Source organism: Condylura cristata, unplaced genomic scaffold (assembly GCF_000260355.1).
Source record: "Condylura cristata isolate star-nosed mole 26May11 unplaced genomic scaffold, ConCri1.0 scaffold00008, whole genome shotgun sequence".
Classification (NCBI taxonomy): Eukaryota; Metazoa; Chordata; class Mammalia; order Eulipotyphla; family Talpidae; genus Condylura; species Condylura cristata.
Window position 1 is genome coordinate 62,618,413 of NW_004567109.1, and position 15,352 is coordinate 62,633,764.

At 43.0% G+C, this 15,352-nt stretch overlaps 2 protein-coding genes and 1 pseudogene across 3 annotated transcripts in view; 2 read left to right on the forward strand and 1 right to left on the reverse strand.

The window, feature by feature from the left end:
• The window catches only part of UIMC1 (ubiquitin interaction motif containing 1), a 117,283-nt gene extending 104,956 nt beyond the window's left edge, over nt 1-12,327 (reverse strand). Inside the window, exon 1 of one of the 2 annotated variants that reach the window (XM_004679254.2) lies at nt 12,252-12,327. The gene's annotated coding sequence lies outside the window, so the exon portion shown is untranslated. Of the gene's footprint in view, nt 1-12,129; nt 12,226-12,251 lie in introns of those variants that run through there. The other variant, XM_012722750.1, reaches the window with a different exon arrangement.
• Nucleotides 2,816-12,646, forward strand: LOC101632031 (serine/arginine-rich splicing factor SR45-like). Its single transcript, XM_012722141.1, is given in 3 exon segments — nt 2,816-2,859; nt 2,861-3,244; nt 11,512-12,646. Coding segments are annotated over 3 exon segments (1,563 nt in total).
• Nucleotides 12,647-13,399: 753 nt separating this feature from the next.
• LOC101632256 overlaps nt 13,400-15,352 on the forward strand; it is a 9,582-nt pseudogene continuing 7,629 nt past the window's right edge.

The following is a 15,352-nucleotide window of genomic DNA, read 5'->3' on the forward strand; positions in this document are numbered from 1 at the left end:
AAAAAAAAATTACCTATTGAACAAGTTCAGAAATACAGGAAACAAGTCAATATACAAAAATCTATTTTACTGCTACCTGCTACAAATAAACAGGAATCAAATACTGATACACACCATAACATAAATGAATCTTGAAAACATGTTAAGTGAAAGAAGGCAGTCACAAAAGCCCACACATTACATATTACATGATTTCAGTTATGAAATCATGATTTCTGGATCTATGAAATAGATCCAGAATAGCAAAAAAGTAGTTCTAGATAGTTGGGATAATCCCTAAGCAGCAGGGAGATTTATTTGTGAGGTAATGAAAACATTATAAAAGTATCTATCTTCAACTGTATACTTTAAATGGATGAATGAGATATATGTACATATATAAATATATATGTACACACACACACACCAATACAACAATAAAACTTTCTTCAAAAAAGATGTTAGCAAAGATGTGAAGGAACTGAAAACCTCATATACTACTGATAAGAATATAAAATTCTGCAGTTGCTATAGAAAATATTTTGGCAAAATCAGGCAAGAAAAAGACATAAAAGCATCCAAATAAGGAAAGAGGTAAAGCTATCATTATTTGCTGATGATATACAATATATAGCAAGAACACTTAAAAATGCATGAAAAAAAATCTCTTATTTTAAATTTTTCCTTGTCCTTGTATAGTTCCTTCTCTTCCTTTGTTAGGGTAACTCCCAGGTATTTAATTTTTTTGTATCTAAAACAGACAACAGACCAACAAAATCAAACAGAAAGTCCAGAAATTAAAACCACAAATATATGGTCAACTAATCTGTGACAAAGGAGCAAAGAATATACACTGGAACAAGAAAAAACTCTTCAATAAATGGTACTGGGAAAACTGGACTGCGACATACAAAAGAATGAAACTAGACTACTATTTCACACCACATACAAAAATCAACTCAAAATGGGTAAAAGACTTGGCTGCAAGACCAGAAACCATAACATATAGAGAAGAAAAAAAAAATCCATGACATAACTTCAGAAATATCTTTAAAGACTCATCTCCAGAAGCTCGGAAAATAAAGGAGAATATAAACAACTGGGACATCTAGGGAAATAGCTTTTAGAAAGAAAGAAAAAAAAAAGCCGCCAAAACAAAGAGATAACCAACAGAATGGTAGAAGATACTTGCACACTATACATTGAATAAGGGACTGATATCAGATCAAGCTTACAGAACTCAACAGAAATAAAGAAAACAACCTAGTCAAAAAAAAAAAAAGTGGGGGGGGGGGACAGAAGACCTAAAAAGACACTTCTCCTAAAAAGAAATGCAAAGAGGCATATGAAAAAATATTCAGCATCATTTATTATCACTTATTACATCACTTATTGCAAATCAAAACCACAATGAGATGCCACCTTACACCTCTAAGACTGGCCCATATTAAAAAGTACATAAATAAAACAACAGAAACAACAAATGCTCTCAAGAATGTGGTTAAAAAAAAAAAAAAAGGGAACCCTCTTACACTGCTCATGGGAATGCAAAATGGTCCAGCCACTACAGAAAGATGTGTGGAGGTTCCTCAACCATTAAAAGTGGATCTACCATATGATCCAGCAATTTCACTCCTTGGAATCTACTCAAAGGACACAAAAACACTAATCTGAAAGGAAATCTTCACTTCTATGTTTACCACAGCACATTTCCAATTGTCAAAATTTGGAAACTACTTAAATGCCCAAAAAAAAAATGAACAGATCAAAAAGATGTGGTATATCTACACAATGGAATACTACTCAATGATCAAAAAAGATAAACTCATGCCAGTTGCAGAAACAAATGGGATGAAGAAAAAAGATAAAAATGGGATGATTTCACTTATATGTGGAATACTGAGAAACCAAAGGATCAGGAAAAAACACAAAACTTGCAAACTGACCATAGAACTGAGGCATAGAGTAAGCGACAAAAAAGTGCATAATACAGGCACACCTCAGAGGTATTACAGGTTCTTGCTTCCAGATTCACTATAATAAAGCAAACATCACAATAGAGTAACAAGAAGTTTGGGGATATGCTACACAGTAGCTTACTGTGTACAAGACAATTTTTCTTTAAAATATGTACAAGACAATTTTTCTTTAAAATATGTACATACGTACCCTCCCTGGTGACACAGCAGGTTGGAACACAGCACTGCTAAACGGGCCTAAGCTGGCCACAGCCACTTCAGTGAGAGTTAAATCCAGCCCTAGAGGTGGCAATCTCCTGACCCACCCGCTGGTTCTCCTCAGCAGTGTCCTTCACTGATCTGTCTGTTCCGCTCCCCACTCTGTCTGGTCAATTCTGTCACGGTCCCTGCACCTCTGGCCCAAACCCAGTTCTGTATGCATAAATAATATTTTTTTAAATGTACATAACTTATTTCTCAGCCCTGCCTGATGGCACAATAGGTTAAAGCACTACAAAGTTAACCACAGTCGCTTCAGCACAAGTTTGATCCCAGCCAGGCAGTGACCCATATGGCGCAGCAGGCTTCTCCTGTCTCACCCAGTGCTCTCCTCCGCAATGTGTTTCAGTGGATCTGCCTGTTCTGCTCCTCACTGTCTCTGGTGAATCCTTCACACCTCTGGCCTGTACCTCAGTTCTGTACGTATAAATGAACATATTTCTAAAAACATGAAGCACTGTTTCCCTGCAAACACTACAGAGATGGCACCCAAAACCACAACCCTGCCACCACCAGCAACGCCACCAGCCACCTGGAAAGGAGTCAAGCAGGGGCTCCACCGAGCCCATGGGCAAGAGGCGATAAGCAGAAGCTAGCTGATGACCCTCGTGATGTCTAGCAACAGAGGAATCTCCCTTCTCCTGAAACAACCTTTTCAAATGGGTAGAGACCATCCATGGAGAAACTGGCATGGTGTACAAAACACTGAGGTATCAGTTCTCCATGGAGTTCCCATACTACATGCCCACAGTGAAGTTCCTCACACCCTGTTACCATTCCAATGTGGACACCCAAGATAACATCTGCCTGAACATCCTCAGGGACTACTGACCCGCCCTCTACAACATCAGAACCATCCTGCTCTCTATCCTAAGCCTGCTGGGAGAACTCAACATCAACAGCCCTTTGAACACGTGTGCTGCCAAGCTCAGGAAAAATCCCACAGCCTTTAAGAAGCACCTGCAAGAAATTTACTCCAAGCAAGTTTCCAACCAAGAGCCCTACGAGAGGTTGTTCAGCTTCTCAGTGTATGTTGTCTCTTCCTTGGTTTTTCAAATGTCCTTTCTTGGTTTCTGGACAGGACTCCACCTCAAGCTGTGGTGTCATATTTGTTTTTAAAATTAAGTCTCTCCTGGAGCCCTTGTGATAAATATATCAAATAAATACATTTGGGGGATTGTGGGGCTATTTTTTTTAAGATTTACTTATTTATGCATACAAGAACTGGGGTACAGGCCAGAGGTGCAGAGGTGTGAGAGGATTCCCCAAGAGACAGAGTGGGGAACAGACCGAGCAGATCAACTAAAGTACACTGCTGAGGTGTGCAGTGGGCGAAACAGGAGGTCAGCTGTGGCATGTGGGTTGCCACCATGACTGGAGATTGAACTCGTGCTGCAGTGTATGCTGATAACTTCATAGTGCTGCGTTTTAACCCCTTGCGCCATATAGGAGGCCTCTGTTTTGTTTTTGTTTTTTTTTTAAAGATTTATTTATTTGTGCATACAGAACTGGGGTACAGGCCAGAGGCTCAGGGGCGGTGAGAGGATTCACCAGAGACAGAGTGGGCAGCAGAACAGGCAGATTGACGAAGTACACTGCTGAGGGGAGCAGCGGGCGAGTCAGGAGAGGTCTGCCACGCCATGTGGTCACCTCCCGGGCAGGCGGGAATCGAACTCATGCGGAAGTGGCTTTAGCTTCTCAGTGCTGTGCTTTAACCCGCTGCGCCACCAGGGAGGGCCCTGTTTTGTTTTTTAAAGAAAAAAATAATATTATGCATCATCTGAGCCTTCAGGGAGTTATACTTTTTGTTGTTGTAAAGGGGTGTCGCCTCCATGATAATGGCTACTGACTGATTGGGAGAGTAGCTGCTGAAGGTTAGCGTGGCTGTGGCAATTTCTTAAGACAATAATAATCTGCATCAACTAACTCACAAAATGCTTCTCTGTAGTAGGAGATGATATTACTATTTTACATGTGGTAGAACTATCAACATTGAAGTCAGTCCTCTCAAACCCTTTATCAGCTTTTATGTACTACTTTAATCTTCACAGCATCTTCACAAGAAGCAGATCCCATCTCAAGAAACCACTTTTTTTTTAAATAATTATTTATTTATGCATACAGAACTGGGGTACAGGCCAAAGGTGCAGGAGTGGTGAGAGGATTCACCAGAGACTGTGAGAGGCAGAACTGGGAAACTGGCAAAATACACTGCTAAGAGGAGCAGCAGGTGAGACAGGAGAGGTCTGCTGCACCATGTGGGTCACCTCCCCAGCCTGGGGATGAAACTCATGTTGAATAGCTACTCAATTCTGCACATTAATCCACTGCACCACCAGGGAGGGCACTCAAGAAACCACTTTCTTTTAATAAACAATTTAATAAACAATTCAGTTGCTATCTAATTCTATCTTTCTTACTAACTCTATCATACCTGCAATTATTTCTTCCACTGGAGGCTTGAACCCTTAAAGTTATCTATGGGGGTTAGAATCAGTTTCTTCCAAATACCTGTTACCTCCTCCCATAAATCATGAATATTCTTAGAGCATCCAGTGATGAATCCTTTCCAGAAAGTTTTTCAAATCCCTTTGTCCAGATCCTTCAGAAGAATTACTCTGACAGCTATAACTTTACAAAATGTGCTTCTTCAATAAGACTTGAAACTCAAAATATGACTCCTTTCCTGCATAAAGGATGTTAACAGGTATGAAAACAACACACATTTCCAGAGTTGGTGAACTAGCAGTAATATTTTGAAAAGAATCTTTTCTTCTGCGCATTATGGCTCAACAGCAGACTTAAATTTTCAGTTAACCACGTTGTAGACACATGTGCTGTCATCCAGGCTATGCTGTTCCATTCACGGAAAATATACAGAAGAAAATTAGTATAATTCTTAAAATTTGAGTTCTAGGATTTCCAGAATAGTAAACAAAGTCACCAGCAGCTTTTATTTATTCGTCACAAAATGTATGAGTCTTGCTCTGAATTAGACTTGGACTTAGTGCTCTGCTATAACCCGCTGCACCACCATGGAGGTCCCCAATTAGAATTGGACTTAAAGTAATGTCATGGTTCATTTAATCTATCCAGACCACTAAAATTTTCTCCATATCAGCAATACAGTATTTATATTTCTTATCACTTGTGTGTTCATAGGAGTAGCATTTTTTTTTAATTCTTTCAGGAACTTTACCTTTGCATTCACAACTTGGCTAACTGTAAGAAGAGGCCTTAGCTTTCAGCCTATCTTAGTTTTCAACATGCCTTCCTCACTACACTTAATCATTTTTATTTTTTGTTTAAAGTTGAGAGGTGATTCTTCCTTCATTTGAACACTCAGAGGCCAATGCTGGAATTAATAGGCCTAATTTCAATACTGTTGAGCCTCAGGGGAAAATTCATAGCACCCCTAAAACATGTATTATTATAAATAACATCAAATATCAACAGAGCAAATATAATGAAGAAGTTTGATTCTTGTACATTTTTTTTTCCATCTCAATTGTAATCCCCGCAGGTTTCCCATCACCAAGTCACCGTGTGCCATCACCAGAAGTTTGATTCTTTACAGAAACATGGAGTAAATATGTATACATCCACACTGGAACTGAGTCCAGGAACTCTAAACAAAAGCCCAAAAAGTTTTACTCAATCTTAGAGTCAACTCATTTTCAACAAGGATGCCAAAATCTTTCAACAGGTAATGAACAGCCTGTTCAACATATGATACTGGGAAAACTGCATAGCCACATGTAGAAGAGTAAGACTGGACCTCAAACCACACAAATATTAACACAAAAGAGAACTTTCTTTAATTTCTAAGGACTAGAATTATAAAACTCTTAGAAGAAAATATAGGTATAAATCTTCACATGCTTGAGTTAAATAATGGTTTCTTAGAAGCAACAGCAAAAGCATGGATATTCAAAAATAAAGAACTGTGCTTCAAAGGGTACAATTTCAAGAACATGAAAAAATAACCACAGAATGGGAAACATTTCTGCAAACCACATATCTGATCAGGAACTTGAACAAAGAATATTATTTTTTTAACTCATAAATCAAAAATAAGGTAAAAACACCATTAAAACCAGTGTAAGGGGGCCCTCCCTGGTGGCATGAGGGCTTAGAACATAGCACTATGAGGCTGACAGCAGCCACTGCAGCACGGGTTCCATCCCCAGCCAGGGAGGTGACCCACATGGCATGGCACCCTCTTCTATCCCACTTGCTGCTTCCCTCAGCAATGTATTGCAGTTGATCTGCCTGTTCTGTTCCCCACTACCTGTGGTGAATCCTCTCATCCCCACATACCTGGCCTGTACCCCAGTTCTTGTATGCATAAATAAATAATCTTAAAAAAAAAAAAATAGACCCTCCCTGGTGGTTCAATGAGTTAGGATGCAGCAATGTAGCAGTGCAAGCTAGCCACAGCCCCAGCCCCTTCAGTGCGATTTTGATCCCCGGCCCCAGAGGTGATCCACATGGAGCAAGACCTCTCCTGTCTCACCCACTGCTCCCCTCAGCAGTATACTTCGTTGATCTGCCTGTTCTGCTCCCCACTCTCTCTGATGAATCCTCTTTCCACCCCTGCACCTCAGGCCAGTTCTGTATACCCCAGTTCTGTACACATAAATACCATCTTTAAAAAAAAAAAAAAGTGAAAGGATCCAAGTACATGTTTTTCCAAAGATTTTCTAAATCTAGACAAATCAGCACATGGAAATATGCTCAATATCATTATCATCAGGGAAATACAAACTAATATCACAATGAGATATCCTTTCATACCCTTCAGAATGACAATCAAAAATGATACATAGTAACAACTATAGGCAAATACCTGGAAAAAATGAATTTTCATATACTGCTGATGGATATGTATAACAGTGACTCCTCTTTGAAAAACAAAATCTATCAGTTCCTGGGCCCTCCCTGGTGGTACAACGGGTTAAGACACAGTTCTGCAAAGCCTCTGCAGCCTGTTTCAGAGCGAGTTCAATCCCCACCCAGCCAGGGAGATGACCCACATGGCACAGCAGACCTCTCGTATCTCATCCACTGCTCCTCTCGGCAGTGTACTTCATCAGACTGCCTGTTCTGCAATCCAGTCTGTCTCTGGTGAATCCTCTAACCACCCTTGTACTTCTGGACTGTACCCCAGTTCTATATGCATAAATAAATAATTCAAAAAAAAAACTATCAGTTCCTCAATATGCTAAAATCTAGGGACTTTTGGGATGGTGCAGGGGGTAAATCAGCGCTATCATGTGCTATAGCATGAGTTCGATCCCCTCCCTGGCCGCCAGGAAGCTAACCCACATATGGTGGAAGCAGACCTCGTCTATCTTGGCCGCTGCTCCTCTTAGCATTGTATTTCAGATAAATGTTCTACACCCCAACTCTGTCTTTGGTGAATCTTCTCTTACACATACACACACACACCCCTGCACCTCTGGTTTATATCCCAGTTCTATGCAAAAAAGAAAAAATGTTAAGGTTACAGTTACCACAATCAGCAATTCCACTGTTAGTAATCAAGAGAAACACAGATTCACACAAAAACTTGACCCCATGTTCATTTTTTTGAAGATTTATTTTATTTATTTATGCACAGAAAAACTGGGGTGGGGCCAGAGGAGTGGGGGTGTAAGAGGACTCACCAGACTGAGTAGACAGCAGAACAGGCAGGCAGACTGAAATACACCACTCAGGAGAGCAGAAGGTGAGAAAGGAGAGTTCTGCTACACCATGTGGATTAGCTTCCTCACCAGGGATTGAACTCATGCAGTGGCTGTGGATAGCTTGATAGCTTTGACACTAACCCTTGCACCAGTAGAGAGGTCCACCACCATGTTCATTATTTATGAAAACCCAAATGTACAAACTGATAAGTAAAAAGCAGTATGGTCATGCAATGCAATCTCACAAAAGACGGAATGAAGTACTGCCAATGCAACAACATGAAGATTGAAAACATCATACTAAGTAAAGAAGCCAGCATCAAAATAGTGCAGATTATATGATCCCATTCGTATGTCTCTGTATTTATAAAGACAGAAAGTAAATTAGTGGATGCTCAGTGCTGAAGGAGATTAGACACTGATGGTTTAGGGTATGGTATTCTTTTTGGAGTTTTAAAACTGACTGTTGTGATGGTTACACAACTGTAAAAATACTAAAAGCCACTTAAGGCCTCCCTGATGGCACAACGGGTTAAGTCACAGTACTCTGAGGCTATCCACAGTCACTGTAGCACAAATTCAATCCCCAGCCAGGGAGGTGACCCACATGGCGCAGCTGATCTTTCCTGTCTCACCCGCTACTCCCCTTCAACAGTGTATTTAGTATCTTTAACAGTGTATTGTATCTTTAAAACAATTTAAAAAAAGGCCATCCCTGGTGGCACAGCAGGTTGGAGCGCTTCACTGTGAAGCTAAGCCAAGCTGTGGCCACTTCAGTGCAAGTTCGATCCCTGCCATGGAGGTGATCCACATGGCGTGGCAGACCTCTCCTGTCTTGCTCACTGTTCCCCTTACCAGTGTACTCTGTCAATCTGCCTATTCTACTCCCCACTCTGTTTCCGGTAAATCCTCTTGCCGCCTCTGCACCTGTGGCCTATACCCTGTTTCTGTATGCATAAATAAAGAAATTTTTTTAAAAATAAATAAAATAAAAGTCACTGAAGTACAATTTAGTGGTTGAAATTATGGTATGAGATTTCAATAAAGCTATTTTTAAAAAGATACTAAGCAAGAAGAGGCAGAAGGGACTCCTCTGTAGTACTGGAAATGATCTATATTGTGATTTTTTTTAAGATTTTACTTATTTATGCATACCAGAACCCAAGTACAGGCTAGAGGTGCGGGGGTGAGAGGATTCACCAAAGAGAATGGGAAACAGAACAGGCAGGCTGACTGAAGTACAATGCTGAGGGACAGTAGAGGTCCACCATGTGGGTCACTTCCCTGGCTGGCTACAGACGGCTTCATAGTGCTATGCTTTAACCTGTTGTGCCAAAGGGGAGGGCCCACATTTTGATTTTTATTTAGGAGGCATTTACATGGATGTACACATGGAGCAGGAGTTAAGATTGGCTCACTGCACTGTAAAAGATATCTTTAAAAAAAGTTTAAATAAACATTTGAGTGAATATTTTAATTACTCTTCATAAAAATCTAAGAAGTACATATAATAATTATGAAGAAACATGTTTTCTCATGGTCACAAGGCAGACATTGCACTTTATTTCTCAACTCCAAAATAATACACAACATTCTACAACTTACTCTTTACACCTCTTCTAATTAGAAATGACATCTGATGTATAGTATGTACATATAAAAATGTATAGAATGTACATATAAAAATAAGGTACATATATATACTGGATGCTATATAAAGACAAAAATAAAATTATTGTAAGTTGAAAAAGCTATAGGGAAGACAGTAAGACTTAAGGTGATCCTGAGTCTAAGAGAATAGCATGAGTAAGACTTGGGAAAACATATGGAATAGTTTCTACCTTATTAAATATTTTCTGTACCCTAGAGTTATTCACACCAAAACTGATAGCAAGGGTAGCTATACCACCATGTTTATAAAAATATATAAATAAAATCCCTTTTCCCTGGCACAGAACCACCTGTAGCTCCAAGTGGTTTTCAAAGAATCACAGCAGAGAAAGCATCAGTAAGAAGACATTAAATAGAAACACCCAGTAGACAAATTCAAAATTCTGGTGCTTTCTGAGATTTAGCCACATTTTTCCCCTAGTAACTCTGCAAGTTAAAACAACAGTCCCTATTCAGCCCACTAAGATAAGCAAAACAGCATACAGTTCAACTACTATTAGTTTAAGTTGCTATACTTCAAAATTAAGAACTCACTAAAATAATGGTATATCTCCACTAAAGCTTTCTTAGAGTCTCTCCACTAAAAGGAACAGTCTGGGTGCCAACAATCTTTTAATCATGACAGTTCAGAACAAAATGTCTCTAAAAGTATGTACAAGCACAAAAGGTGACCCAATAATGAGACTTGTTATTTCTTTCACAGGTAACATTTTTTGGTAGTGCCCTTAGACATCTCCAGTTTGGTATATTACTTACTATTTTCTTTCAGCACATCCATCACCTTGATTTGTCTGAAGAACAATCACTGACAAGATAATTTAAAATCTTGACATAATACCTACCAAACTGTCAAAATTTTTCTGAATGCTTTGGGGGCATAGAAATCTTAACAATGCTTTAAAAATGACTGATTCTTACTTATTCAAGAAATTTGGTACAATACTCCTTATCAACTGAGTACATAAATGATCATTTCAATTCTGTAGAAGAGCTTGTAAATTAAATACGTGCACATGCACAAGCACACACAAAAACTGAATATTTCCCAATCTATACAGTCTCAGGTTATGATAAGTGTGTAATAAAAGAGTCCAAACACACCTTAATAATAATGATAGGGGCCTCTGGTACAGGGGTTGAGTCTCAGCGCTATCAAGCCATCACTCCCCACTGTGGCATGCAAACCTCTCCTATCTTACCCTGTGCTCCCCACTCTGTCTCTGGTGAATACTCCCTCACACACACCCCCACCTCTGGCCCACACCCATTTCTTCTATGCATAAATAGAAATAAACCTTTTAATAATTATTGTATTGTATTTATTGAGAGTCGAAGGTACATCACTGTTCTAGGTTCTTCACATGCTTTAGAAGTTATTTCTCCCATTATGTGGTATTACTATTTTACACTACTTTTATCATGATTCTACAAGATTTTCTCTCCATTTTGGTATACTGTTTTTATCACGATTTTACACATCAGAACAACAAACAGATGCTAAGTCAGTAACAGGCTATCATTGGAAATGAAGCTCAAATGTGTCTCATTCCAAAAAAAAAAAAAAAGTCTTTGATTCAAATACAATGCACTGCCTCCTAGACAGGAAAAACTAAAACTTTCATTTTCACCTAGGGGTTACTTGTATCTCATACTTACAAATAAATGCAGGGCCACCTGGATTCAAAACCAGTTCTACCCCTTATGTGTCTAGATTCTTAGTTACCTCAGCTATAAACTGAGGGGGACAATGGCACTCCTAAGATTATCGTGATGATTAAATCAACGCTTAAAAAACTGTCACCAGGAAAAAAAAAACTGTCACCCGAAAGAGGGGAAACACAGCTGTTCCGTTGGAGGGACAAATACGGATTCCCAAGGAAAATCTTATTTTTTTCCTGCGTAAATAACTAGTGCAAGCAAGGACTACTCCCCAGTAAAGCAACAGCCAGGCACAGGGGCCAGTACTGCAGCCTTAGTCTGGGAAGACCCCGGCAGCGGGTCACGCGCAGAAAGACGGCGGGTCAAAGCTTCCGTCTGTCCGGGGCACTGGAACGTTCAGTGCCAGGAACACGCCCTCGAGGAACAGGGACCAGGGACTTCAGTGTCCAGCATGAAGTCGCGAAGGGGTTCCCAGAGGATGAAGGCCGCATCCCCGCGGTGAGTGAAGCCGGCCGGCACCAGAGGGAGGAAGCTAACCAGGCGTTCCAAGCCGCCCACCGGGCGTCCGGGGGCCACCCCCGGCGTCCCGGGAGCTCACTCAGGCATCCCGGAGGGCCCACTCTGGGGCCCTGGGGGCTACCCCTGGCATCTGGAAGCGGCCACCCGCCGTCCGTCTTCCCGAAGGTTAACCCTGGACCGCAGGCGCCCCTCGTCGTCTGCAAGACGACCCCTACCGAGCGGAGGCGTCTCCCGATCGTCCCAGAACGACGCCGGCGCCCTGAAGCGCCCACCCGCCGTCCGGAGGACTGCCCCAGGAGACCGGAGGCGCCCACCCGCCGTCGCGAAGACTATCCCGCTTCCCCAGGCCCACCCCGGCCTCGGGCGGCGCCCACCTCAGCGTCCGGGGAGGATCGTCCCGGGGGGATCCTCCGGCTGAGGAGCCGGCCGAGGCCCCGGTGCGGGCGGGGAGATGGCGGAGGGCCGGCCCGCGGTGCCGGAGGCGGCCGGTACTCACCGAGCCTCGGGCGCGCCGGCCGTCGAGCCCCTCCTCCCGGGGCTGGGGTCCTGGGCTTCCGCGGCACGTCGGGAGCGGGGCGGGCGCGCGCGAAGCTAAGCAACGCGCACCGCGGGCGAGCGCAGGCGCGGGCGGCCCCAGACAAGACGGAACCAACTCGCGCCGCAGGGGGAAGCCGGCGCGAGGACGTACCAACTGTGCGAGGGGGTGCCCACGAGCCCGAGGGCCACGTGACCTGCGAGTGTGCTTCGCCATTCCGTTTGCAAACAGTTGAAGGGAAACCAAAGAGGTCGACAGGAACCCTGAGCCAGTCAGTCAGTCTTCTCTGCAAGTCAAAACTCCTCCAAGCCGAAGTGAATTATACTAAAATCATCTGTTCATGTGATGGTTCTTGAGAAAACCTTCATCTGGAGCGTGAATGTTAAAGTCTACTCCTTTCGGGATGGGGAGGGAGCGAAACGGAACACTTAGAAAGTCGGGTGGCAGAGTAAAATTAGAACAGCTGCTTTTGAGGACAGTTCCATGAGGTGAATATTTTTTTTTAAAGATTATTTATGCAGGGCCCTCCCTGGTGGTGCAGCGGGTTAAAGCACAGCACTGAGAATCTAAAGCCACTTCTAAATGAGTTCGATTCCCGCCTGCCCCGGAGGTGACCACATGGCGAGCCAGACCTCTCCTGACCCGCCCGCTGCTCCCCTCAGCAGTGTACTTCGTCAATCTGCCTGTTCTGCTCCCCACTCTGTCTCTGGTGAAGCCTCTCACCTCCCCTGAGCCTCTGGCCTGTACCCCAGTTCTGTATGCACAAATAAATAAATCTTTAAAAAAAAAAAAAGGTTATTTATGCATACAGAACTGGGGTACAGGCCAGAGATGCAGGGGGGTGAGAGGCTTCATCAGAGACAGAGTGGGGAGCAGAACAGGCAGACTGACGAAGTACACTGCTAAGGGGAGTAGCGGGCGAGACAGGAGAAGTCTGCCGCCCTATGGAGCACTACCAGGACCAGAGATAGAACTCACACTGAAGTGGTTGTGGCCAGCTTTCAGTGCTGCGCTGTAACATGTTGCACCACCAGGGAGGGCCCCATGAAGTGAAAATTTAAATGTGCACTTTATGACAGAGCAATTTAACGTCTATAAAAAATACGGTAATGGCTATCGGTATGAACAAAAAGACATGTTCGAGGAAGCCTGCTTTCTTGAGAAAAATTTAAACATTAGAAATGCTCAATATTCGAGATTGATCCTCCCTGGTGGCACATTGGGTTAAAGCTCAGCACTAGAAAGCTGTTCCCAGCCACTGCAGCGTCAGTTCAATCTCCTGCCAGGAAGCTGACCCACATGGTGTGGTCTGACCTGCCAGCTGCTACCCTCAGCAGTGTATTTCAGTCAACCTATCTGCTTTGCTGCCCATTCTGTCTCTGGTGAATCCTCTCGACCCACACCTCTGACCTGTACCCCAGTTGTATGCATAAATAAATAAATCTTTTTGAAAAATGATAATAAGGCAAGGATGAATAAAACATGATATTTTAACAATATAATGTCCATAGAAAGGGGAGGTTCCAGGTTCCCTGCCCCATACGTTGAAGGATGGAGCTGACCCTTGAGGAGACACTCAAAAAACCTGGGAGAACGCTTAGGAGAGGACTTGGGGAGAATAAAAGAAGATTTGGAGGAGGTTCGCAGAGCAGACACATGTGAAGCCACACTTGCTTCTCCACTTTGGACTTGTACCAGGGATTTGAGGGACATGGAAGGAAACACAGAGCCCTGGATGAAATACCTGTGGGGAAACTAATAATGGCACCATTCACCTTGGCTTATATTTTGATTTTGCTTTTTTCCTTGGGGGGGTCAGGAGGAACTGAGGTCCAGGACTGTTGCAGGTGGTGCCCCTCCCTAGAAGGGTTGCAGGGAAGACAAACAGCCTCAGGGATAATGTTAAAAAGTAACAGGGACCTCCTTGGAGAAGAAATCGAGTGAGGAAAGAAGGGGCTAGTGAGAGAGAGTGAAAGAAGAAAAGTCCTTATTTGTCTGGGCTGTAGGGTTCCGAAGTAGTTGCTTCAGCATTTTGGGGCCCGTGGATTTGAGCCCCAGGACCTGGCTGATTTTGCAAAAGGCCACTGTGGATCTCTGAAGGTGGAGGCCGCCAGTGGCCAACATTGGGAGAGGAAGTAGCTTTGCAAGTAGCCAAAGGACTGAAAAGTTTCCTGGTTTTGCTGCGGATACAGCCTGGCTTAGCTGTGTGTGTGAGGCCTTTTGCCAGGTCATTTGGTGGCTGTGGCTGCTGTCCTGACTGTCGCTTGCCTGGTGCTGTGCTGAAGAGTCCTGCACCTCCGGGAGCATCTCCTGTTATGTCTTGTGTTGTCTGTGTGAGTTGTAACCTGGCCTGGAATCTGGCTGCCCCAGGTCGGCAGAGGCAGGAAGACAGAGACAGGAAGTCGCCATCTTGGACATGTGGCCTGTAGTTCGGGAGAGGAACTGCATATCCTCAGTGGGGGTAAGATGCCATCAAAATGGTCTTTGTGCAGGACAGTACTGGACATGACTTTGGCCATTATTGGCCTCAGTCACTCTTGTTTTTCCCATTTGTTAAATAAATGCCTTTGTTGTTGTTTTCTGAGTCTGAGCAGTCTTGCAATTATGCATGTCGGAGAAGAACCCAGACAATTTGTTAAAGTATTTGGGCAGTGGATCCTTGGCCAGTTTAGGGTCCCCTGCTACCCGGTATCATTTTCAGACTTGCCTGGCCCCTTCTATCCCTTTCTTATAGTTCTCTACCAGAAGGTGCCTTAGACTTGTGGCAAGCTTTTGGGCTTCAGTGGCCCCACTTTGGGGCAATGCTGGTTAGCTGGGCATTTACCCATGAGAGGTAACTTTGAGTACTTCATTTGGGAACTATATTCTTTCTCTTTCTCTATTACACTCTAATTCTAATAAAACTCTTTTCTATTAAAGGACTTATGCACTCTAAGAGTATGTTTATCTTTATGAGGCAGATGGCAGAACATGTTTAGAACATATAGGTTTGGGGATCCCAGGGTACCCCGCATTCTGCCCACTGGCAATATGTTCCTGCAATAAACTACTAAAAAAAAAAA